The 27,491-nt window shown below is 37.0% G+C and overlaps 1 protein-coding gene across 13 annotated transcripts in view; it reads left to right on the top strand.

Moving 5' to 3' along the window:
- The window catches only part of LOC121328937 (transmembrane protein KIAA1109-like), a 136,381-nt gene that overhangs the window by 38,746 nt on the left and 70,144 nt on the right, over positions 1 to 27,491 (top strand). For all 13 annotated transcript variants that reach the window (XR_005951736.1, XM_041274124.1, XM_041274112.1 and 10 more), the window contains exons 5-20: positions 804 to 868; positions 6,025 to 6,199; positions 6,510 to 6,591; positions 7,616 to 7,809; positions 8,468 to 8,547; positions 8,636 to 8,783; positions 10,554 to 10,710; positions 11,527 to 11,605; positions 12,281 to 12,372; positions 16,049 to 16,166; positions 18,523 to 18,678; positions 21,432 to 21,529; positions 21,848 to 22,026; positions 23,144 to 23,250; positions 24,315 to 24,523; positions 24,733 to 24,963. Coding sequence is in view for 12 of the 13 variants with exons in the window: in XM_041274124.1 (XP_041130058.1) it covers positions 804 to 868; positions 6,025 to 6,199; positions 6,510 to 6,591; positions 7,616 to 7,809; positions 8,468 to 8,547; positions 8,636 to 8,783; positions 10,554 to 10,710; positions 11,527 to 11,605; positions 12,281 to 12,372; positions 16,049 to 16,166; positions 18,523 to 18,678; positions 21,432 to 21,529; positions 21,848 to 22,026; positions 23,144 to 23,250; positions 24,315 to 24,523; positions 24,733 to 24,963 (2,170 nt within the window). In the remaining variant the exon portion in view is untranslated. The remainder of the gene's footprint in view (positions 1 to 803; positions 869 to 6,024; positions 6,200 to 6,509; positions 6,592 to 7,615; positions 7,810 to 8,467; positions 8,548 to 8,635; positions 8,784 to 10,553; positions 10,711 to 11,526; positions 11,606 to 12,280; positions 12,373 to 16,048; positions 16,167 to 18,522; positions 18,679 to 21,431; positions 21,530 to 21,847; positions 22,027 to 23,143; positions 23,251 to 24,314; positions 24,524 to 24,732; positions 24,964 to 27,491) is intronic.

Here is a 27,491-nt window from a genome sequence, read left to right as displayed (position 1 = left end):
TTGCAGGTATAGCATTGAAAACGCAAACAATTCTATCAGAGTAAAAGCACAAACAGTATTGCACATCTGCAGTAGCTAATGCATCATAAATCATAATTGAACTCTGACCCCTTTCAGGTCTGGCTGAAGTGCTGATTTCTTTTTGAAGGTGTCACTGTCCTTGGTGCCTATACATTCTGCTAGATAAATAAACCAGACTGTGTTGTTAAATCTAGGGCACTAACAAAAGGAAAACTTAATTTTACAGTTGAAAATCTATAAACAGTGCGGTTTTGACCTTGAAAAACACAAACAAATAGGTTAGAGTGGCTAGCAGCTAATTCTGAAGAATGACCGAGCTCTACAAAGCAGCAGCCTACAGTGTTAACACGTATTTATCATACTGCACAGTAAATACTCCAGCGGACACTTGGCGTCCTGCATTAAGTGAGTGCTTCGACTCTCATGGACAGACTTACTGAAACTTTATCTTGGTTTCCATAGTGGGGTCATATAGGCTAGAGCTGTTTTAAAATGATCTACATATATTTAAAATAAACTGTATCTTAATGTATTGTCATTTCATCCCTATATTTTTAAGGAAATGACCAAAATGACTGGCAGCAGTGCACAGAAGGATAAATAATGTAGCAATGTGCAAAGTATACTGCAGCATTTAAACTGGGGCAGAATGAGTTTGTTTGTTACACTATAAACCGTGAAGGTTTTGAATTTTATAGATGCTGCTTTTCATTGTTTCCCCTCTTGTTACTGTATAAGGAAATTATCTTTAAATAAGATATTTGTTTATGTCCACCTTTCAGAATTCAGGATGGCTTTCTTATATTTCGGTGGTGGAAAATGTATAATCCCAAACAAAAGCAGCATGGTAAGTTTTATTTTATCATACATACTGTATCATAAGTTGTTTTTAACCCAATACAAACTGCATGTTCTTTGAAAAAGCTTTGACAAGTTCCTGATAAATAGATGCATTTTATTTCTCTGGTACCTTTTCTATTGTTAACTATAACACTTGAACACTGCCAGCCTAGACAATATGGTGACGTGCCAAACTGAAAAACAAGGACGCCAAATGCATTGATTTTAATTAATTTAGTCTTCAGTTAGATTGGTGCATAATAAAGAGCAGCTAATGAAAATTGAATATTACCCCCCAAGGGCTTGCTGTCCTAGAAAATGAGGGAGAACTAGTACTTGAGACCTGCTGCCTGAGAAGTAGAATCCATGCTGACAGAGCTAGTAGAATCCATGGTGACAGAGCTGGTAGAACCATGCTGACAGAGCTGGTAGAATCCATGCTGACAGAGCTGGTAGAATCCATGCTGACAGAGCTGGTAGAACCATGCTAACAGAGCTGGTAGAGTCCATGCTGACAGAGCTGGTAGAGTCCATGCTGACAGAGCTGGTAGAGTCCATGCTGACAGAGCTGGTAGAGTCCATGCTGACAGAGCTGGTAGAATCCATGCTGACAGAGCTGGTACTTGAGACCTTTTAGTTTATTTTTTAAATGATAAAAAGACACTTCAGTTACATTCCTAATGTGTGGCTCGAATGAAAGATCAAACATTACTCACACATTTCTCATTTCAGCCTTCAGCTCAGGAGTAACGACCAAATGTGAAATCAGATGGATTTATATTGTTTAGATGATTCTGTGATCCCAAGAGCATCATCTCTGTATTATCTGAGTTTGACATTCAGTGCTTAATGTCAGCAGGACAGGTAGTCAGTGTATTTTCATCTGGGTGTCACTCGGTTTCAGAGTTCAGTATCATCAGAATAACAATGGAAATGTATCTCATGTCTATAGACAATATCACCCAAGGATAGCATATACAAGGAAAACAAAATTGCACCAAGAATGGATTCTTCCTCAATTTAAACAAATTGAAACCTATTTAAAAGATAGGATTTAAACCAAGACAGGACACAAGGGAACAATCCCACTCGATTCTCAAAACGATCAGTCACAGTAGGACGATCAATAGTGTTGAATGCTGTACTTACATTCAGAAGTATAAAAATTGAGGGTGAGCCCATATCGGAGGATAACGGCACATCATTTGCCACTCTGATAAGTGTCCGGGGCGGACCGGAGGAAGTCTCTTTAAAACTTTGAATAGAAAAGGGAGAGGAGAAACAGGCCTGAAATTGGGAACTTTTGGTTATATAGTTTTACTACATCAGTCAGGAACAACACCAGAGGAAAGGGAACTACTGATAATACTTAAAACGGTAGTGTTAATCCTAGAGAATACTTATTTTAATAGTTTAGTAGAAATAGGGTCTAAAGCACATGTAGTGGATTTGATCTTTATAACTAGGTTAATTAGATCTAGCTGATTAATCAGGAAAAAAAGATTAAAAGATTTGTTTTGTAGCAAGACCCAAGGGGGGAGTTTTGTCAATGTTATTAGACGGCAAATCTAAATTGAATGTACTTTTAACACTAGAACTACCAGAGCTAGAACTAGCAGAGTCTTTTTGGCGTATGATGTTTTTTAAAATGCATTTTTCTCCACTGATTTGGCAGCTAGGCACCTGTGCTTTTTTAAATGTTTTTTTTTACTTTTCCTAAATATATATATTAAACCTCTCAAACCATCAGTAGACCCAGGGTTTCAGAAACCTGTGGAGATTTTATACTTTATACCTAGAACTGCCGCAGCTGTCATTTTGACTGTCAGTAAAAACAGTGGGCTTGGTTTAGTGCTGAACTTGAGAACATCATGCTTGTTTTAAATAGGAGACATTTTCAGCTGTTGATGCAACTGTAAAAATACTTATTTTCTATTTTAACAGTACTTATTTGCTAGTTAAAATTAATAGACCAATACAACGCTGAAATGCACAGCAAGTCTGAGGCGTGATTATATTAAAAAAAATAAAAAGCTACTGATTAATAGTGTACCAAACCAGCTACTGCAAGACTGGAGAAATTATCGTTGAATAGCTAACAGAGTCGAACTCAGGCACAAAATAAAAGGGTAAACAGAAAACACTTGTATAAAACAGCCAAACAAACAAATCTCCGGCACTATTCTCTATTTTTTTCAGTGTTGTAAGCTCCCGCTGAATGTCGAAAGTCGTCTCTGAGCTGCTAAAACCACTCTGTTTGCAATCATAAGTCCCCTTCCAACACCACTCGTGTCAGTGCTTGTGTTGTGACAGGTTTCCCTCACGTGTAACAAGCAGGCTGCAAAAACTGTGTCACATACAATATCCTGAAGGAAAACAAACAATAACATCAAAACGTCTGATTTACAAAGAAATTAAGATAAGCACTATGTTTGGTATGTTAAAATAAACCAGCTGTTTTGACTACATTTAACACAGAACGGTTTCGTAGCGTGTGACGCTGCAGTAGTTTTGTGCACAGTTTAATGTAACGTATAAAAAAGTCAGCTGCGGTAGTCCCAGGTATGTTTGCACGCCCGGTAGTTCTGGTTTTAAATGTCTGTTTTCTCATATCAATGATTTTCTTGTTAAAATGATTAATAAAGTCATCACAGCTTGCTTATGAAGGAGTATTTAACTGAATAGGAGCTGGAGCAGGCAAGGCTTCCAAGAACATAGCAGTAGTTGACTAGTTATAAGAACAAGATTTAATACAGTGCATTGGGTGCCAGATAGAACTAGGTAGTGATATTTCAAAAAGAACAGCGGAACGGTCTGAAAACAAGAGATCAGTGATTTTAATAGATGCTCAATATTTAAACCATGAGTTATAACTAAGTTTAATATATGGGTATGGGTAGGGCCAGTAACATGTAGAGTAAACCCAAGTGACTAGCAGCATCCTTAAAGCTCTAGTAAGGGGCTCTCCATCCACATCTACATGTATATTAAAGTCGCCTAATAGCATAATCCTATCACGCTTAACAGCCGTTGTAAAATGAGCAATTTCAGATGGAAAAAGAGAGTTCCTGGTCTAGGTGGCCGATAAATAACTATAATGTACATCGATAACTGATTTCAAACAGTAAAAGGGAGTATTTCAAATGAAATATAACCAGCAATGATATACTGATTAAGAACTAACTATTTTCCAAAGATAGTAGCAATACCTGCTCGTCGTCCTGTAGGACACACGCCCCCCGAGAGCAGGAGAACCCTGATGGACAAACCTCTCCTAGCGCTGCATTCTCATTCTCCTACAACCAAGTCTGTACCAGGGCTAAAATAAAATCATTAAGACAGATTTACTAGCTAAAGGCCTAATTAAATTCTCAGCACAGGAACCCGGAAAGAGGCTGACCAATGATAACTGGGTACTGTCGTGACTGTATTTGACAACCGAACTACATTTCTCCTAATTTATTGTTGTTTTACAATTCTTTCAGCAGAAATCCACTTTGAAGAGACAATTAGTGCTCAGTGAAATAGATTAACAATGGATTTCTTACTGGCATTTCTCTGAGCAGTAATTGTCTCTTCATAGTGGATTTCTGCTGAAAGGATTATAAATAGTGCAGTAATGGTAGTATTAAAGTTGCGACATTGCCCTTTTTCTGCTTGTTTTCTTGTTTGAGTTACTGTCTTCACATTTTGTACACAGCTGTGTTGTATGGTTCTGTTAGCCAGTTTTGACTGTGGGACTCCTACAATAAAAACAATTATATCCGTTACATAATCCCCAGCCATTGCTGTAAATTGTAATACACCCACCCCTCGTTATATCGCCCCTCGCTATACTGCAGATTCAGATATACCGTGGTCCTGGAGTTGGCTCCCCATTTTTACTGTCTAACTGAGTATGCCTTAGTTGCGATATATATAAACTCTTGGAATTACTGTTTGTTTTGTTTCATACTGCACATCACAAACAAAAATATCTAAAACAATTAAAAACGAAGCATTAATATCGTACTGTTATCATATACACACGTATTGCAGAATAACACAAAGCAAAGTATCTACTTGCTGAAGCACTTTTCATTTTAGCCAGAGGGGTTAACTTGTGGCAGTAATGCACTAGCAAAAACCACAAGGTAGTGACATCAGCTCCCTAGCAACAAGCCTCCTATGTTGGGAATGGATTATTTCAATGCAGCAGATTTGTGCATTTGAGAAAGGAGAAGAAGACTCATGAAATTAATTGGAGACTGAAGCTAATGAGAAGCAATTACCCTCCGCAGTACGAATTAAAACTGTGTGCTGCTTTTTATAAGAAAGTGAGAAAAAGCGGGTTGCGTAGAGGATTTTTATATTGGACCCTGACGCCCCTGATAAAACGAGGGAGTTGTGGTACAGTATTTGTTAGCCTATTTGTTTTTCTATGGGTCTCTCACTATATCTTTGCCCACGATATGTAATGGATTTATATTGGACCCTGACACCTGCGATATATCGAGTGGGCGCTGTATTAAACTTATCAATATAATAATAAACAGGTCAATGACCATGGTGTATATGAACAGTATGTCATAGTTTGAGTAGTGGTTATCCAGATATATGCCAAGTCCCATGACACTTGGATGCGGTTCTCTATGTACACAGTGTGGAAATGTGTGACATGCGTATGTACGGCCACCTGTGGGGGATAAACCGCTTTCTGTACATATTTGACCACATTCTCCTCAAACTTTGTTTTAGTTTACAGAAACACCCATGTCTAGGGTTAATTTTACATTTCTGAAATGAGTAGAAGAGTTGAAAAAAAATAAGAAACCTCCCAAGAACATGCTCTGAAGGGAAACTCTCGGGCTGCGTAAACACAGGGACCTCTAGTGGTAACAAAGCAAGCTGTGCTAAATCTGTGTGTCTGTGGTGTACAAATCATCAGAAAGTACAAATTAACTTGCATCTTCATTAAATGAAGTCGATTTCAGTTTTTCTTTGCAGTTGTGCGTTTATTTATTTATTAACTTGTCACAGGTGCAGCTGAAAATGCAACATTAAAACGTGCAAGCTTAGCCTCCAAAGATCTGTGCTCTTATAAGAGAAATCCCCTTCACATATTGCACTGAAATCATGTCATTTTAAGTTTTCCAAAGAGTAAGATTGTGTTTTTCACCTCAGATCCTAAGGCAGAAACAAGACTCTACATAACTGTGAATGGGTTTGAATTCCATGTGTACAACCGAACTGAGCTTTATGCACACTTACAAGAAATGTTTGGGTTGGAACCGACCATCATTCCACCTAGAAAGGACGATGACAAGGCAAAAGATGAGAGGGAACGGACACTTGAGAGGTAAGAACAGTGTCGTTAGTATTGTATTCCTAAAATCTGCAAAAAGAAGTTGATAAAGAATACATCTTAGCAATAAAAAATTGTGGTGCAAGTGTTGATATTTACAAAATGGTATTTGGTACTTTATTAGAACTATACAGTGCAAAGAGCTTTTGCTAACTGCTTTTTGTGTACAAACAATATTGTCTTGTTATCAAAAGCTGTTTTGTTCTCTTGGTTTTTCAGAATTATAGTGAAAGTCAAATGGTGCAAAATCAGTGCTCTTGTGGTTGCTTCCTGAATCTGCTGTTTTTATTTTATTGCTTTATAGTGTTCAAATTAAAACGGAAACACAAGACCCATCTTCCTCATGGAGAGCCCTCATCCCTGTTATCAAAGTGAACATCAGCACTGTGAGTTACTATTTTTTTCCCTTGCGCTTTCCCTTTTCCCTTGCACTACCATCATTTAATTTTTAACATTGTTATTAGCGATCTGCATTATTTGTTGTTGCATTTACAATGAGGATTTAAAATTGAAGACACCTATTGATATTTCTTAATAAAGTAGCCTGGGTTAATTATTGCAATTTGGTTTTCATAAGTTTTTTTTTTCCTGCTTGCTGTAGGTTATTTTCTAAACAAGCTGAATTTAGCTCTGTGTAAACCAGGGCTCATGCCAAAAGGATCATGTCCTGTTAGATGGTTTAGTACAGGTATAAAATGCACCTGATAAAGGACACTTTTAAAGGATAGCATAATATACCAGTAAATTACCATGGAAGCACAATACTCCTCTCAATCTGTATTGCTGCACAGAAGACCTGCAGTCTGCCACGCTCTAGACCAGGGGTCTCCAACCCTGGTCCTGGAGAGCTACTTACTGTGGCTGCTGCTTTTCATTTTAACCAATCTCTGTTACTTAGTAGAACCAATTATTGGCTTAATTAGTCAAGATGAACAGGTGTTCCAGATCTTTAGCCACTGATGATGTAAAGACACCTAGAAAACCTGCTGGATAGGGGCGCCAGGCCAGGCTTGGAGAGCCCTGCTCTAGACTATGGTGATCATTGCATTGGCATCAAAGGTGCTGAATCTGCAGCTACTGTTGTGTTTGTTTAACAATTGTCAATGAAAACTCATCAGTATTGCAATTTTGCATCCATGGCCACATTTTTATTTATCTGTGGTGATTTCTCTCTAAAGTAATTAACAGATTTGGACTCTTCTGTTAACTTTGCATGTGGTTTTGTCACATAATCTGTATAGATAGTAAATGTTATGGTTATATTTCACTTCAGTAGGTGGGGTGACTGGTAAATGTGAGTAATATTAACAAATTTGACAGTAACCGTAATGATATTATTTATAGCTTGTCCCCATTGTGTGGTAATAAACAGGAATAATGTCATTTATTGTGTTCTTTTATTACTTCTAGGGTCGTCTGGCCTTTGGAAATCATTATCTGCCCCAGACGCTCTGTGTTAATTTTGATGATGCCTACCTGACATACGCCACCAAGCCTCCTTCCAGTCACCTTGACCAGTTTATGCACATCTTGAAGGGCACGTTAGAAAATGTCCGCGTTATGGTTGTTCCTAGTCCCAGATATGTTGGTCTTCAGAATGACGAGTAAGAATTGTTTTTGCTTTTGTGCTAATTAATCAATTAAATATCAAGCTTCTTAACTTGCTGTGGAGCAGCTATGTACTGGAAATGGGGTAATTTACAATCGTACTGAAGAATTCAGAGCACTGGCCTCTTAAGAGATGGAGCAGTCATCCAGTTTGAAAGTGCCAACTCTGTGCTTACGTAACTGTGAAACCTTATTACCCATTAAAATATCTACATCCCTAATGTATTCACTTTGATTTTAAATAAACATTTCTCAGTACAGCGTAACAGATTAAGTATCTCCAGATACAGTGAAAAGATTTTAATGAAAAATCTGTCCTATATACAGTAGTATATTTACTACCAATGCAGAATAACATTTCTTATTAATTGTATCCCTAGATTGTGGTTTTGTGATGGTAACAGTCAACACCAAATTTAGCATGATTTTCTTTTCAAACCTGCTGTATCTCTTAAGAAATAATTGCCCTTTTTTCATAGCCCTCCCTGTCTAATTTTGACAGACGTAAATGCGTGGCACCAGGGTATTCTGACACGAGCAAAACTCGTAATATCTTTAGGGATTCTCAAAATACACGGTAACTGTATTTTGCTGACCTGCTAACTGCCCCCTGCCTGTAACCATGGATTATTTCTTTCAACGTGTTTTCTTTAGGCCTCCACGGTTGATGGGGGAAGGCTTTGTGGTAATGCAGTCTAATGATGTTGACATCTACTATTACATGGATGAGCCAGGTATAAAGCATCGCATTACCTAAAGTATACTGTTGTACCTTTTCATGTATTCAACAATGCCATTGAAGTGGCATGGTTTGTTTTATAGGGCTTGTTCCAGAAGACATGGAAAACGGGGAGACAGAAGCTTGTAATGAAGACACAAAACTTGAGGATTTACCTCCTTGCTGGGGGCTGGACATAGTTTGTGGCAAAGGAACAGATTTCAACTATGGGCCCTGGGCTGACAGACAGAGGTACTAACCACCTCCTTTTAAAACCCCTTTGTTACTTCATCTTTTTTTTTTTTTTTTTAACCAGGCTCTACAATAACTTTTTTTTTTTCCAGTGGCCCTGAGGGACAACCTGAAAAAAATCCAAGTTGCCTGGAGTGAAATTTAGAAAAATAAATAAAAAATAAACGCAGCTATTTTCTTAATGTATTATTTATTTACCAAGCAGACACTCTTATCCAGGCCAACAAACATTGAACATTTCATTGTGATATACATAGGCTTGCCACTTTTCTTTATTGATCGGTAAAGCTCATTTAACTTCGAATTCCCAAAATATATGAGTTTGACTGAAATAAATTTATATACGATAAACGTTGGTAAAACTACTCGCTATTTTTATTTTCTTACCAAAAACAATAATTTAGAAATCCTCTCTAGTTTGTGTAGTTTTTATACTTGCTGTCTGTTCTGTCTCCGTTACGCCCTGCTGAATGGCTGGGGGAAGCTGTCAGTCATCTCAGTGGTCTGATTGTAGGCTACTCTAGTTTCACCATGTTCTGACAGATCTCGTTGAATGATGTCATTTGCTAGCTACAGCGCCTGTCATTCAAAGCGCCTACTTTGAAATTAGTGGGTTAAGGTTAGTTCTGTTCAACAATCTAATGTTTTGTTCTGTGAATATTATTTTTACTTGTAAATTTATGCTATAAATGTCTGTGTAATACCCTTTTATGTGCTGCGTTTACTACGGTTTATTTGAGACCATTTTTTTAAATGTATAGCTCAGCTGTGACCAAACGTTATTTCAATTAGAATGTAGGTAATAATGGTTTCGTTGCATGTTGAATATGATAAAGGGGTTTCGCTAAATGAGATGTTTTTCAGTGGCTTAAAAAGTGTTTTTTTTTTAAATCATAAAGGTCGATTTCACCCATTCTCTGCTTGAATTTAAAGATCGAAAAAAACGTAAATTCTTTCTAAAATAAACGTCGATATTAATCGTCGATTTGGCAAAAAAATTAAACTCGAATAGTAGCAAGCCTAGATATACAGCATCACTTTCAGTCACAGATATATGTTGCATCAGTTCAGACTTTCGCATAGTCTGGCCGATGAGCCCTTTCCCCTGCTTTCCACCATCTTTTCCACTTAACCTGGAATTTGGATTGCCGTTTCTCATGAAATCGCCGCATCCCCTTTACCGGCAGCCTGTGGCACATCAGAGATTGATGCTGTCGAGGGGAGACGGTCCTCTTGCTGATCGCCGCTTTCCTTCGTTCTTTTGGAAGGGGTAAATCCAAATTGAAAAAGCCACTTCTGATTCATTTTTTTGTACGTACTCGGTTTATACAGATAACGGTGAGAATGTTGTGTTTCTGTCAACGTCATACACTTCTAATCGAATCAGATCATCCCATTCTGTTTTTATAAATAGCAAACCCAGACACGGAACTTCAGTTTCAAGAGCCTTGACTCACTTTATACACACAACAATTAACATATTAACAATGTTTTATAAAACAATAAATACTGGGTAGGATGTGATGTTATGTAAATAAATGTTTCTGTTCCTTCTGGATTGGCTCAAATTTTTTTATAAGCTAACTTTTCTCTGGCTGTCTATAAGATGCCAGTCAGATGTCCAACGCAAATACATGGGAGCCTTTCAAAGACTCAAGAAAGTCACCAGCAGCTGTAGTGTCTTCCAGAATGTCACTGCTTGAATGCTCAAGCCAGTTGGTTTGCACTGTTGAAAAGTAGCCTTGCAAAAGCTGTTTTCCTGTGTTGCAGGGATTGCTTATGGAAGTTCTTCTTCCCTGCTGACTTCCAGCCCATGAAAGTCACAGAGATTGCAAAACCAGGAAAACCCAGACAGATCCTAGCTTTTGAGCTGCGCATGAACATCATTGCAGACGCCACAATCGATCTGCTCTTCACCAAAAACCGGGTACTGTATGGTTTGTTTTATTCATGTATTTATTCTTTATTTGTTTGCACATCATTTGCCAAGGACAGATGGCTGATTGTTAAGAAGCCAACGTGTTTGTGAAAATGACTCCTAGTGATTCTGAGTGGAGCCAGGATTAATAAGAAAAATGCTGTGCCAAGAAAAAGCCATCAATCTTTGCTTACATTTTGTGAATTTAGTGCTCATGAAAATAGTCACAATGGCAGGTACCACAAGAGCATTATTTCCCCAGTACCCCCACTATACAGTTAATTGTAAAAAAGCTGATTTTCTTTTTGAGTTTTTTTTTGGGGGGAGGGGGGGGCTAATGCAAACTGGATAAATAAAGCCCACCAAACTCTTTATACAGCTGAGGTAGAATGCTTTATTTTGCTGCCAGTACAGAAGTCGTCAAAGGGAACACTGATGCTGGTGGTATAAGAATCTGTAATTCATTAAGCATGCATCCACATTGTTAACACGCTTTCTTTTACTTCATCATTGTGTTCACCGCGGCTTGTTCTGTGGCACTACCAACAGTCAGGGCTTTTAAGTTTTGAAAAAGCAACAGCAGTGGATCTACCCCAATAACTTGATGCCAGCCCCATGTTGTAGAGCAATATATTTAACGGGTGAGAGTATAGACCAAATATTGTGTGCAATAGGAGCAAAAATAATGACATGAGGGACACTATGGGTATTTAAGCACCCCGGTGAGGTGTTTCATAACTGTGTTTTGTGATGCAGTTTGCCACTATTGTTCTTGTGTCATATCTCGGACCCCATTAGATAGATTAATTGTTTTTATTCTTTCAGGAGACCAATGCTGTACATGTAAATGTTGGGGCTGGGTCATATTTAGAAGTTAATATCCCTATGACTGTGGGAGAAACTGGTAAGACATACTGTTTTCAATATAATGGACATTGTTCACATTACTATTAGTAAAGGCACCATGTGTGAGGGAAGTTTTACGATTGGGAGCTGGATTACATTACAGTTCCAGTGTGTGTGTGTGTGTGTGTATGTGTGCGTTGTAACTTGAGATATGGCATTTTCGAACTGGCATTATACAGTCCCTTTTATATTGAGTTAGTTGTGTGATTTATAGAACTGCGTGTGTGAGTTTGCCTTTCTTGACAAAGCCTATAGGCTTTTGGCCTGGTCTTGGCCTGTTCAAAACTATGTGTCTGTCATTGCATAAGAGATATCATCTGGTACAGTTTTAGAAAGAGAACTGTGAAACAGAGTGGCTCTGGCTGCTTCAGCTGTGCTAAAATAATATCTCTTCAACAATTAGACACCTTACACACATTATTAACCTTTTTATGTGTTAACGTTAAAATTGTGCTGTAGTGTTCTATGCACTGGATGACACCTTTCAACTGGATACAATGGAAGTTTGACAAATCTGTAAATTGGAATTTATAAAAAAAAAAAAAAAAAAAAAAAAGAAAGTTTATGTAAGTTTGCTGCTTGTATTCTCTACACATAATCCAGCAGTGAAGCTTCACTTTCCCTTTTGGGTGCCATTAAGTTTACAGCTCATGGCTCTTCTATTTTTCTCAAGGCTACTCGCCCACAATTAAAGGTCAGCTTTTGCATGTGGATACAACGAGCAGCATGCAGTATCGGACTCTTTTGGAAGCAGAAATGCTAGCTGTAAGTATATAGGAAATCGGGAAGTATTTTCTTTTCAATCCAGATCATTACAAATCCTTTACTGTAAGTGAATGTGCTGCCCTGTTTGTTTTAACTGCCAGTGCACTTTCATTCATCAGACACGGTTTGAAATACAGATTGAATGCTTGCAGGTGACCTTAACTTTTACCTCCCGGTTTAAGGGTAATAACCCTAATATATATTTCCCTGAGTCTTTTTGTAACCTTTAAATGTGCCAAGGAAGGAGGATCCCAGTTGTTTGTGAACAACCCTGTCTTTAGATCACTTGCGTACAGCTATGGCCAGACATTCTCCATCACCCTATAGAATTATATAATTCTGCTTCATAAAGTCAAATGAAACCTGCTGAATAATGTTAGGTTAACATATTTAATTACATACTCTGTAGTTTTCCATATATTTAATGATCAACTTACAAATTGAAAAATGGGACATTTCGAAATCTAACATGTAAGATTACTGCTGTTTAAAAAATAAAAAAAAAAAAAAAAAAAAAAAGTCAATCTACAGCCATATCTGTTATAGTCACAAGTACATTTTTTTGAAAAGTCTGTATATCCATAATTGTGCAGAAAAAGTCTTGATTTCAGACCCCCCTCATAAAACTGACCATTTAAAAAAAGAGAAAAAAAGTCTGTAATAATCTTAATTACTTGTATGTAAAAAATCTGTATCTGTAGTTTTATGAGCATAATGTGCAGAACATAAAGACTTCACAACTACGCAAAATTAGCAACAGCAGCAAATATATTTATTATGTGCCAGCCACACCTCTTGTGTTATTTCTAATTACAGGTGTTAATGTAGTGCTTAATCATACTTTATCATTTTGCTGTCTTATAAAGTTTTGTCGGTCCCATGTGATCTAGCTGTATTGTTCACCTTGTTTGAGGTACACAGGCATGCTTGTGAAGCTGCATCTATGCTGACAGTAAGGGGATTTGCACTAGATGTGGCTGTTCTCATGGTCATGTTAGGGTTTGTTTGTGGGTACTAGGGGCTGTCTGTGTTTGTGCATGTGTGGTGTATTCTGAAGAAACATTCACAATGTGTTACATGCGGAGTGGGGGGGGGGGGTGCTTTTTTATTTTAATGTATAAGAAGTAATGTACCAATGAGAGTTAATGAATGGAAAATGAAATCCTCTTCAGGGCAGAAACAGCATGTGCAGGTGGCACTACAAAGACAAGGTTTGGTGCCTTTCAATTCATAGTTACTGTTCATTGTCCCCTTGAAAACTGAAATGTGCATAACACTTTTTACAACACATTCAGAAACCATCCCATAATTTATAATGCACTGTGCACAAAGCTATGTTAATCACACTTCATTTGAAATATGATCTTGAGAACCACTTATCCATCTTTCATTAAACTACTATAAATGTAGCCTTTTACTTACTACTGACACCTCATTGTCTGTATGTTGAGAATGTCCGTTTCCTTTCATGTGCTGCTCTTTTCAATCTGTGGCTGTCAAAAAGAGTTTTCTACTTTTTCATGAAACTGATAACTTATTTGGTTTTGATTTTAGAAGAGATTATATTCAAAAAGAAATCTCCATTTATTATTATTATTATTATTATTATTATTATTATACATTTTTTTATTATGTTCCTTAAAATACAAAGCACGTCATGAGTGTTGTTGTCACTCAGATTAAGTGACACACAGGCGTTGAGGGAAACTTTTCATTTGGGAATACCTATCCAATCCTCTGTTTTCAACATTCTCATGTTAGGCGTAGAACAGATGATCCGATATGGTAAACCATGTATACGGCTACGAGTCTTTGGTACAAGCCTGGATCTTACTATGTTTCGAAGTAAATCAATGAAATCAAAATGCAGGTATGTCTGAATCAATACAAGACAAATAGACCTATCCTGATTTGCCTCTTTCAAAGAAGTAGATTTGATTTAAAGATAGTGAAGTGTAAGCTTGGTCATGCTTTTTTGCAACACACAGCTGTGACAGTATTGTCTGGCATGGGTAATGCCAAGGGTTGTATTTTTTTCACAGTAAGCTAATGCTTATTTCACATTTTAAATGTTGGTATTTACGATTTAAGCATAATATTTATTAAAGCACACAAAAATTGTGTTGTGACATTCAAAATATATTGTTTTTCTCTAATTATTATACAACAAATGTTCCTAAATGTTTACATGCTTATCTGAAAACAGTAAATGCTAAATTGTAGAATATTTCGTTTTTTATGTTTTTTAAAGACATTCTGCTTTCACCATCAGTGAATTATCAAACAAAACAAAAACATAAATAAATATACAAATAACAACAGACTCTTAAAATGTCCACTTCTTGTTCTGGACAAAGTGCTCTTTAGAAGTATGTCCAATCTCTGTAGCAGCTGGTGTCTTTTTCGTTGCAAATCGTGCTGCTCTGTGCAGTGTGTGTTAAGTCATTTACCAGAAGCAATCTGAAACGGCTGCAGGTTTCTAAATGCAGTGCAACAGGGAGTGCGTCAACAAGGCGAACGTTTGCTGTATTTATTTTTAAGTGATAAAAAAATATGTATATTTACATTACAGTCGGCACCGCTTTATCGGGACGCCTTGGGAGAAGGAAAAATATCCCAAATAAGTTGCTGTCTCAATTAAACAAGAGGCAGCTGAGACGACCTTAGCCACGCTTTTTTGATTCTTAATTAAAATAAAAAGAGTGAAATCACATCACATTATGATTACATGTTAAATACATCATTTAAAATACAAGTCCATGTTTTTTTTTTTTAACCCTAAACAAAATTAATTGCACCTGCGATGTTGACATGCCAACTTTTTTTGCAAAGGCAGCCTGAGAAACCACAGGTGGCTCCTTCTCAAAGTTCAACATGGTCTACGCAAGTCACAGTGTAATCACAAACTCCCTGCACTGTGTTACGTGGCAGGTCTTGCTCTGAAAAGCGATCTCCGCTCATCATCTGAAAATACTGTATCCCAATTAAATGAAATGATGTCCCAATTAACCGACATAAATAGCATTGGGAAGAACTGTCACCCGGAGTTGTGTCCCATTCCAGCAGCAGTCCCGATTATCAGGATCCCAATTAGGCGGCGCTGCCTGTATTCTCTCAGAAATAGGAATTTTCACAGGGAACTACATATTACACGGCAATGGGTAAATTTCACAGAAATTGTAAAAAATTGGATAATTGTGAACAAATACAGCCTTATTAATGACCACTGATACCAGAATACATAATTATGGGTCAGATTTTTATGACAAAGTACAACATATGTTTTTAAAAACTGAATACATGTGGCTTGCTTAGAAAGAATTAAAAAATACAGGATGATCTTGCTCTTTCTGGAACTTGTCAACATAGGATTTAACTAAAACTTAAAGGACAGATTGTATATTCTGCAAAAAAACACATATGGCTAAACTTAAACCACAATTGTCTAATGAACACCAGATGCTGCAATATTGTAGAGTTGATAGATGGCAACTGCACTTGAACCACTGAGAGGGATATTAAAGCCCAAGGAAGCCAGACGATCCTTCTGTTTAGCACAGCGTGTTGGTGGTTTTAATGAATAGTCTAAGTGCTTGGTCATACTCTATTATCTGCGTCATTGGACCCATGTATGAGGCCTGCGCTAACCAGTGCAGTTTTCGTTTTCCATTTGCAGTTTCATGTCAATGCCAGCTATCCAAGGATCTGGAACATGCCACAGGCGTGGCAGTGTGAAATTGAAGTCTACAAGGCAACATACCATTTCATCTATGCTCAGAAAAACTTTTTCACAGGTAATTTGCTAAAACACTTTGATCTCTTTTTCACATCCCATCTTGGTGTATGTTTTTTAAACTGTGATATTTACAGGAAATGAATCTACTATTTTAGTTCAGTGTGACCACATACTATGGATTCAGTAATTAATAATCCTCCATGGAATAGTTTGTTTTAATATGTAACATTGGTTTAAGTTCCTTCCTGGGCTTCTAGCTACCACCCATGCTTATTCGATGAATTAGTAACATCTTTCTATTGCATTTGATGATGGCTTGAAAAACTGTGTAGTGTATATTTTCTCTTTATTGTTGGTATAGCAATCTGTGAATTTGACTGAACCATTTTGCTAAATGTTGTTTTCATGGTCAAAACCCCTTTTTGGCCTGAATCACTATCTGGCAAGTATGATGCATAAATTCCTCCAGACCATGCCCTGACATTATTTTCTGGGGATCCTGCCAGAAATGGTCCCCACTTAGATTTACATTCCTCTCCTCCCCACTTGGTCCCAGAGGAAATCACCAGAAGACAAGACAGGTGCTATGGTGGCATTAAATTAAGCCGCTGAATTAAGTGTTTTTCAATCAATCCATCAATCTTTGACTATCTTTTTATAGTCATATACAGGGACAGGTGCAAAAGAGTGCTATGGGGCTAGTTGTTTTTGGTGACCATAGCAGTAATTTGGATGCTATTTGTAATAGAAAACCAAAAATTTCAATTATGTTTGAGATGCCAAAAAAATAATGCGTTCATAAGTATTTCCATAAATTCTCAAAACTTTCTTCATTGGAAACATACCTGTTTGTTAACCTGTTGTTTAAAAAAAAAAAAAGCATAGCCTTAACCAGTAAACTGAAATACAGTAAAGAAGTGCACAGTGTGTCTAAATCACTTTCCAATGCTTGTGGCAGAGCAAAGCTCTGCCCTTTTTAAATTGGCAGGGATGGGGTTAAATTCCCCTACCTGCCTGGGTTTATTATGTTCAGGTGGCTGGGCTTGATTAGGTTAATTAATGATCAATCAGCGCCCAGCCACCTGACATAAAAGGAGGCCTCTGCTTCTCATTTAGGGGGAGGGAGCGGAGGAAGCAGGTTGGTGTTTGTGATTTCTACATCCAGTGAAGGCATTGCCCAGCCTGGAAACCTTTATTTTTGTAAGTTTGTTTTTTGTACTGGTTTTTTTTTTGTGTGTTTAAATCCCTTTATTTTGCCATTGTGCACTTTTATTTTGTGTTATTTATAATAAAATAGTATGACGTTCAAAAAAATAACTGTCTCTGGGCCTTTATCCACTCGCCAGTCTGCCACATTTGGTGTCAGAGCGGGATAGCGCCACCTAGAGGCTCAGAGCAGTATTTTTTTTTCTGAATCTTTTGGATAATTTTTTTATTTATTTATTTAATTTTTTTTTTGGGAAAAAAAAAAAAAAAAAAAAAAAAAAAAAAAAACAAAAAACAAACTTACAAAAATAAAGGTTTCCAGGCTGGGCAATGCCTTCACTGGATGCCTTCACTGGATGTAGAATTCACAAATCACAAAAACCACAAACACCAACCTGCTTCCTCAGCTCCCTCCCCCTAAATGAGAAGCAGAGGCCTCCTTTTATGTCAGGTGGCTGGGCACTGATTGATCGTTAATTAACCTAATCAACCCCAGCCACCTGAACATAATAAACCCAGGCAGGTAGGGGAAATTAATTAATTTTGTGGACACATTTCTAGGCCGTGGCCTATGAAAATTGCTTTGAAAGGGAATTCAAGGCATTCTATCTATTTTCCTACTGTCATTTCTACTGCTTGCTTCTTATAATGTAAACAGTGGTTTTTGAAGAGATTACGAAAGTACATAGTCTCATCCTTTACATACTGCAGTTTTCCTTAATTTAGTAACCCTACGGAGAGCATTAGTGTATTTGTTGGGCTTTATTCTTAAGATGTGTTAACAATGCCACGCCTTTTAATTGGAAATCCACAGATGGGTTATGTTTCTCTATACAGAGCCACAAAAGGCTGTTCATGTGCCAACCAAATCAAGTGCTCAATACTGACCTTCAAATCCTATTAGAAGTCAGTGGGTGTACGGAGTAATCTCCCTTTCAAACCAATTGTGACTTGTACTGTTTTTTGGGGATGTCTGATTTGATACAGTACAAAATATTTGTCCCAGATACTATTTTTCTAACTCCAGCAGTGCTAATAATACAAATGTTTCCAAAGTGTGCAGTCATTGAATTTTACACACAAAGAGAAAGGGCAAGGGCATTTTAAGAGAGTAATCCACTTCAGCATCCATACACAAATACATGTGTACACTACAGTGTGTATATGCATCTATATGTACCTTTTTAAATGTATCCTTTTTGTTGAAGATTTGATACAGGACTGGGCAAGTGACAGTGCACCTGATATCTACTCCTTTGTCCCGTATTCCTGGAAGTTCAAAGTTATGTTTCACCAGTTTGAGATGATCTGGGCAGCGAATCAGCACAACTGGATAGATTGCTCCACAAAACAGCAAGAAAATGGTAAGCAACTCTTGTAAAACAGTGACTATTGGCATGTCATTTTTGACCTTTTTTATAGTCAACTATAAAATGCAAATCACTCCATAGAGTTGCAGTATTTCTTTAAGCAAAACAATCTTTTAAATGCTGTCAAGTTAGTTTTAAGACAGTACTCGTAAACATTTTATTTTATGTAGAGACATACATTTATTTATCTCTCATAACAAAATAAAAAAATCTAAGTCTTAGTTTGACATAAATAAGACAGGTGGCAGGAGGAACACAATTGAACTGAGCTGGAAGGGTTTACATGGATAGGGTTTAAGATGAGGGTGTAAGACACTATTTCAAGAACTTCTGGAATTGCACTGTGTAAAATAATGTGTTTGTGAAAACAATCTATTTTTACACCTAACATTTAAAAAATGTCACATTTCCAGACACTTAGGAGTTGATTGCAAATATATTTTCTTGGAAAGTCCTAGTGTTCCTTTTTCCCTCCTTTAGTACTTTTTATATCTTCACGTAGACACTGCTTTGTGAAACTGCATCTACCCATGTTGGCAAATGTTCCTATCCTTGCTATGTCAGTGTTCTCCACTGACATTTTGGGACACAGCTTGTTGAATGAATTGTACTTCAAATGTAACACCACTTGCAATCTTGTTGACTGTTCTGTTGGAAGACCACGCTATGCACCGAAGGACCGGATAGAAATATGTGCTGCTGACCTGGTACTCCAGGAACGTAAGAGCCTGAGAGCCCAGGGGGTTTGTTTCAGACCTACTTCTATTAATGCACAAAATGAAACACTGTGTTCCCTGCGTGTTCAATTCAGTAACTAAGATAACAGCATCTTGTACTGTGGGTTTCAAATGAAAAATGATGAAGTTATACCATTTTAATTTTGAATGAGAAAAAAAAAAGTTGCATTAAAAGAATGTAATTGCCAGAGATAGTTCTTTTTCTGTAAGGGCTTATCCAAAATGCTTGTGCTCTGTAATTGTATTCACCTTTGGCCCATTAATGATAGCTGAAGCAATTAAAGATGCAGGTGGGAATGAATATAAAGAGGTCAAGGACTTGCCTAATGGGTCATTTTCATTTGGAACCGCTTTTAAAAATAGTTTAACTAGCAAAATGGTTTGCCAGTGTTACAATTTCAGACATCAAACATTCCTTGGTGTTTGTCATCAGTAGATTTTATTTACTTGTTCAGGTCCCCAAAGAGTGCTTTTCCTTTGAGCTTGTTAATACATCTTGATGAAAATGTGCTGTGCATCAAAATGTACGTGATTGATTGTGGCAAAGCGTAAGCCTTGCACATGGGGAAATATGTAGTTTATTGTATGTTTTTGTGTTAATTGTTAATATTGATTTAATAAATTGTTTATCTGCTGTGGCGCTCCGCTGGGGACAATTACCCGTCTGCGTGGAGCAGCAGCTGAAAGCAATCGGCTGTTCCAGGAGGCGGGTGGGCGTGTCTCAGCGGAGAGTCAGTATAAAAGCATGGCGATCGCTGTGATTGGGGCTGCTGCAAAGCCTGCCGTTTTCACGGCACCTTTTGATTTATAGTTTGTTGTGCTGTGTTTTATTTTGCACTCTTTGTACAGCTTGATGTACTAATCCTCTGTGCGTTACCATCATTGGTAACGTCACATGACCACCTTTATTTTACTTTCGTTTTCTGTTTTTGTTAATAAAACCTGCGCGCCTGTGCCGGCGTTTCAGTATCATCACCACGTCTCTCAGTATGCTTGAACAGCGGCTACCCACACACGTGACCCGAATAAGACCCTGTCACATTGATGTATCAAATGTACTTTATATCAATAAGTCTAGAAGTTATAATAAAAAAAAAAAAAAAAAAAAAAGTTGATTATATTACACCAGCATTCTGTGTTAAAGAGAATGTTATGGCCTCAAACATGTGCACATATAATAAAATAAGGAAACCTTGCTTACACAGCCTTGTCTTTTAATTTAAATACCTTTTGTGGTATTGTATAAGTTGGTTTTTGCTGCCATACAGTGCATTTTTGTGTTTAAAAAAAAGGTTGATTGTTATAATTTTGACAATTCTATATTGTTTATAAAATCCATTGACAAAGGCAAAGGGTTTAAAATTTCAGAGTGTTTCAGATGCCTCTTTATATGTAATTAATCAGTAATCGGTTACTTTTAAAGACAGTCTTGTATTAGAAATTCTGATCCTGACATAAGTACTAGTGCTGTGCTGCTGGCAGCCTATTGCTGTATTTGACCGTGTTTGCAGTGGGAGTGGTTCCGGGTTGTGTTTCTGCAGTATTCCGTTATTGTATTCCTTCTCTGAATCTGTCTTACCTGGCTTTATAGTGCTTTGAGCTTGAGTCTGGAGAATCCTAACAGAACCCAGAACCACTCTGAATGATTGCAAGCACAATACAGTCATTAGGGAAATGTAAAAATAAAAATAAAAATTCAAGCTCCTTTTTAAGTGTGTTTGTGTAGGCTAATTGGTGCTTTTATGATAAGAGCAGCTGCATTTGATTTGCCACTCAAGTGCATTAAACTAGATCCCTATATATTCAAGAGTTCTTTCTTTATGCACAGTTCAAACCTATATATTAACCAAAGCCAGTCCCATCTTATGCAGCACATTATTTGAGTAGTTCTTTCAAAGTACCACATACCAATTTCATTCTTCCACAGTTCTGTTATCAAAATAATCATGAAAAATGACAAAGCTACTGCTTCGTTTTACTTTAATGGGCAATTATTTCTTGTGTTTGCAGTTTATCTGGCTGCCTGTGGGGAAACGCTCAATATTGATTTCACTCTGTCTTTTAATGAGTTTGTTCCAGTTACATGCAATACCATGTTTTCTTTAAGGGTAAGTGCAGTACTTTTGTGTATACAGTTCCTGTGATTGACTGACTCAAATGTTTCCACATTTTATGATATAGACATCTTAATTGATCATTGTACAAGTCTGTCATATGCCACTGCAACATTCATTTTTGTCCCCAAAAGGGGCTTAATAAACCTGTATAGGTAACATTTTATATGCTGTAATCGATGTATATTCATCTTCATAAAATAGGTTTATATTGTTGAATACAGATTAATATTGGTGCTTTATTATAAAAATCGTTTCTGGAGCTATTTAAGAGTAGTTTTTAGAACTATGTGATTTTTCTGTTCTTGACAGGCAGAGGATACAGACCTCCAGTTATCGCTGCCAGATTGCCACCCCAGTGGATACTCCTTTCTTACTTTGGTGAAGAATTATCAGCCTAACAAAATCCCTCCTGAGGGCTGCATTACAACTGAGAGTCAAGGAGGCCCTAAGCAGGGAAAGCCAAGGTGGAGGAATATTACACAGTCAGAGTAAGTCATGCAAGCGATTAACATATTCACACCTTAGAAATGGACAGCTATGGCCAAAGGTTTTGCATCATCACCATAGAATTAACTGATAAAACCTGCTGAATAAATATACATTAACATATTGAATCACATACCGCTTTGTAGTTTTCCATATACTTGAAAAATGTGACATTTCAAAATCTAACATGAAGTACTGTACTGCTGTTATGGCTTCTGGCAGACCTTTTCCAATACCATGTTGTAGTTTCTTTGATAACATGATGTTAAATAAAGTATCTAAGTTATGTTCATATAGTTATTTATTTTAATTGTCTCAATCCTAAAATTAAAACTTTAGCTGTATATAACTTTATGCTTTATATACCTTATGTATACCTTATGCCATATATATATATAATTACTAACCTTTCTCCAAGTTGTGTTTATATGCAAAGTGCTTAGCAGGCATTTCAAGACTATACCAGTGAAAATAAGCAATGTATTCCATTTCCAGTTTTAATTTGTCAGTATCATCTTTTTCACTGTTACAAAAAACATGTGCTACGTATATTAGAAATTCAAAAACACAGGTAGAATATAAATTCTGTTTAGAATATTTGCAATAAGCTCAGTTTTTATAAAGGTGACTACATTACATTTCCCATTAAAAATGTAAGTAGGTTATGAAGCTATGCAGCTGAACTGATTTACACAAATCGAATGTAGTGTAGGTGATTCTGATCCATTTCATTACACCCCCTGGGTTTGGATATAACAATGTTAAAAATAACGATGCCACTGTGCTGCAAGCTGCCATGCAGTTTGAAGAGAGTAGAAGTATCAGGACTTGTCCACACAATTTCAGACAAAAGGATTGATCACCGTGTGCAAGTGTTTTCTCCTGTTGAAATAGCTACACAGACCTTGGTTGTACAGCGACACCCTTTGCTACGTAGGTCTCACATTTTGGAGATCAAGGAAGCATAAAAATGTGATAACAAATGCTGTGATTCTTTGAAAGTACCGTACTGTAAGGCCTTTGCTGCACATTTTAACAATGTTCTTGTGTATTGATTGTGCAAAACAGTTAACTAAATTAAAAAGCTAATTGTTTTTTTATGTATTTAATTATGTTTAGAGCTGGCTGGGTTGATTGCTGGACTGTACCAAGCCTGATGCTCACGATTGACTACACTTGGCATCCAATCTATCCTCAAAAGGCAGATGAACAATTAAAGCAATCCTGTAAGGATACCAGTTTGTTTTTATAATGCATGTCCATGAAGTTCCACAGAGTTTATCCTCAGTATGCCATGCCCTCAGCATCTCCCCGATGGATGGCTTATAATGGAGCTGCTTGTATGCTTGTACAGTATGTATGTCATACTTTAACCATGCTGTTGATCTTTAGAACCACTTATGTTCTGATAAAATGTTATTCTGTCCAAGAGAAAGACCTTGATGTTATAACACACTCATCACTGTCAGCAACCGCACAGTGCGGAGAAGCAATCAAAAAGGCAAACGGAATGCTTGGGTATACAGCCAAAAGTGTAGAGTACAAATCCAAAGAGGTTTGAAGAGGTTATATAATGCACTGGTGAGACTTCAGTTAGAGTACTGTGTCCAATTCCAGTCACCGCAGAACCAAAGAGACATTGTTGCCAAGGAGAGAGTCCAGTGGAGAGCAACCAGACTAGTGGCTTAAAGCAATGAGCTACGTAGACAGGCTGAAAGAATGTAATGTATGTATCCTATCTCAAAGAAGGTAAATAGTTTTTCAGATCTTAAAAGGAGTTAGCGTACTTGAAGTTAACCCTCACCGATACTTTCACCGCAGAAACCAGGACACAGCTGGTAATTAAGTGGATAGACTCAGGACAGAGGGAAGGAGATGCTTCACTTTGATTTCGAAATTTGTGGTCACATGGTTCATTATCTTGATGGCTGTTGCACATAGTTTACAAAAATACTGGTGTTCATAACGAAGTTGCAGTGCCCCTCACACTTTCAATGGTTTGGAAAACATTTTGATATAGACTTCACATTTGTATATAAAGACTTAAAAATTTCCTGTAATCTTGACATAAGCCCCAATATGACTGCCATGTTGTGGACATTTTCTTTTGTTTTCGTATTATTATCTGACATAGGGAAGGATTTCTCGGGTAAGTGTTGATTGTCTGTATCATCAGATTGAAGCTGACTGTTTAATGGCCCTATTTTCTTTTTAGTATTTTGTATTGACATTCACTTTATCTCTGTCCATGAGAGAAATATCTGTTTTATTTGATGTGTTTTCGTTTTAGTGTCAGAAATGGAGGAAACCATGCTTTCAGTACTCAGACCATCACAGAAACCAGAAGACAGAACAGCCTCCTCTCCTATCCAGTCCAACAGGTTTCCTCTTGATCCATCAGAACTGCCACCAGACAGACTTCACGTGGAGCTGGAACTTTCTCCTGACTCACAAATGACCCTTTATGGACCTATGTTGAAAGCCCTGTTTTCTATAAAGGTAAGAGTGGTTGTCTGTCTGAAGAATTGTGGTTGGTTTTGTATATTTATGTATGTACAGTAGCTCAGTATATTACCCAGGATGATGGTCACAAATGTCTATATGGATGTTCCATTTCAGAGTGTCATCACTTGTCCACCGAGTAGTTCATATGATCCCCATTTAACTACTTTCCTATTTTTTTGTGTCCATTTTATTTGCTGAATCAGGAGAATTACTTTGGGGAAGATGACATGTATACAGATTTCGAGGAAGCAGTCTCAAGCCCCGTGCTGTCCCTTTCCACCTCCTCAAGCTCTGGGTGGACAACAGTGGGGGTTGAGGACTGTGAGAAGAAGGAAAATGAAAACGGAACAAAGCAAATCCACCCCCTCTCCCTTCGCCCCTGGGATATCACTGTACTCATTAATTTATACAAAGTGCACGGTCGGCTCCCAGTGGTAAGTGAAATAGAACAGGAATCAGATTGGCAGACAGAAACTGGTTCACACTGGATGAGTAGCTTATATTCAGCAGCTACAAAATATATGCGTCTCTTGCAGGATGTCAAGTATTACTGTATGTAGAGCGATTTTGTTGATGCTTTCATAGGGGTGGGACGATACACCAAGGTCACGATATGATACGTTTCGCGATATACAAGCCACGATACGATACGTATCACGATACTTATGAAAAACTCATCTCTGCTTGATGGACTTGAAAATATTTCTATACACAGATTCAGTTGCAAATCAATGATATGTATTTACCACTAAGTAGTACAGCACTTGTTTGAGTTTAAAGACAAAGCAATATGTCAGCTAGAGTTTCTAGGATATCGGGTTTAACTTGATTAACCAAATCTCCTCACCACATTTCTGAGAAAGGAAAATAATACTTAGCCATGTGTTTGATATTTATTAAAGTACAAAGTTTGTTCATGTGTTTGTTTCTTTAAATCTAAATAGCACGTCTTTCAGCATTAAGTTATGATGTTCATTTTTTTTTATAATGTACATCAGTGTTTTTGATTGCATCATACTTATCTTTAACTCAATAGATTATTATTATTATTATTATTATTATTATTATTATTATTATTATTATTATTATTATTATTATACCATACATTTTATCACTAAGTATTTGTATTTTTCAAGTAAAGGTTGTGAATATAATTTATTTTGTATACTATTCTATACTGTGCTGTTTTTAACTGTGGTTAGAAATAATTTAAATTATTAGATTTAAATTAATGATAAAAATAGTATTAAATAAGTAATTTTCATCAGGATTAACACATTTCTTTAAAGTAACATTTCAAAATTTAAGGACCATTCAACCAAATAAAAACATTATTAGGGCTCACTGAAAGGTGAAAAAATGCGATATGTTTTGTCATCTATAATAAATAGCTTTCCAGGAAACGCATGTTCTTTCCTCAAAAAAAAAGTTGAGTCAGATATACTTCAAAATTCTAATAGCCTTTCCTGTCACAGATAACCGACTTTCCATATATATGCACACAAAAAGTTTAAAAGATTACAAAATCTTTTATTTTCAGGACGTTTCAGGCAAAAGCCCTTCTTTAAAAAGAAAAGTAAACACAATGCATTAAACTTGTTGTTCTTCAAGAATATTTATTATACAGAAATCTGTGGATGGCGTCATGATTATTAGACTAGAATGTTCATTACCACAGGTTCCGAAGTTCCCAGTTTGAAGATAAACTCTCATTCCTTTTGTTCCATAGCACTGATTGATCACACAGACTGTGATGTCTTCAGCAGTGTGATCATCACTGTTGAAGTGACGGGCTGCTGGAAATGCAGTGGTGTTAATGCGAATGCTTCTGACGTGTTCTACAAACTGGTCTGCTAAACGCCTTTTAGTTTTCCCAATATGCAATTTGTTGCATTTCTTGCAGATAATGCAGTAGACTATTCCTTTAGATGTACAAGTAACATGTTCATGAATGTTGAATGAAGATTTAATGCCTCTAATCTCTGTTCAGATTGAGTGTATTTACAGGTATTACATCGTGGTCTATTACATGGATATGTACCTTTCAGAGGTTCCCCAGAAGGACGAAGAGGGGGAAGTCTTTAAAATAGGTGCTGTAGATGGGTCTTGTTGTAAAATTGTAAAGTTTCTTTGCACAATTGTCTGTATCTTTCTGTTGGTATGGTGGTAAGTGAGGACCAGAGTTGTTATTATATAATGCATTTTTTCTAGTTATATTTGAAATGCAGGATTTAGCTTTAATGATGATCTTGTCCGGAAAGCTGCAATTTCCAAAAAACACACATTTCCTTGCTTTTGGTGAAGAAGTCTTGATCGTCGCTGCAAATACATCTGAGTCTTAATAGCTGTGAATAGGGAATTGAGTCACAGCAAGCCTTAGGGTGTGAGGAGTCGTACTGCAGATATGAATGAGAATCAGTTGGTTTGTAGTAGACGGTGCTGTTAATGGTGGAATTCAAAACAGTGATGGAAATGTCTAAGAAAGATATACTATTGCCTGTTTCTGATGTGTTCCATGTGATATCCAGGGCTGGGTGGAAATGTGTTACTGACTGAATGAACTGTTTTAAATCCTCACTGGAGTTGGAGGAAATTCCAAAGATGTCGTCAATGTACCTAATATATAGTTTAGGTGTGTTTCCATTGTATTGCTGTAAAAAATTTTTCCACTGATCCCACAAAAAGGCAAGCATATGATGGTCCCATTTTAGTTCCCATGCTAACAGCCCTTACTGGAGTGTAAAAATTACCATCAAAGGAAAAACAATTCAATGTGAGAACAAGTTCAACCAGACTCAGAAGGATAGCTGTTGGAGGTTCCTTTACTGTCTGTTCTTCAAGAAAGTGTTTTATTGCAATTAACCCTTCATTATTTGGTATAACAGTGTACAGGCTTTTAATGTCCATTATAAAAAAAAATAATATTATCACAAGGGTGCTGTCTTTTAAATTATCCAATTGT

This window comes from Polyodon spathula, chromosome 2 (assembly GCF_017654505.1).
Source record: "Polyodon spathula isolate WHYD16114869_AA chromosome 2, ASM1765450v1, whole genome shotgun sequence".
In the NCBI taxonomy this organism is placed as follows: Eukaryota; Metazoa; Chordata; class Actinopteri; order Acipenseriformes; family Polyodontidae; genus Polyodon; species Polyodon spathula.
Note: the sequence above shows the minus strand (reverse complement) of the source record. Positions and strands in the feature narration are given on the sequence as shown.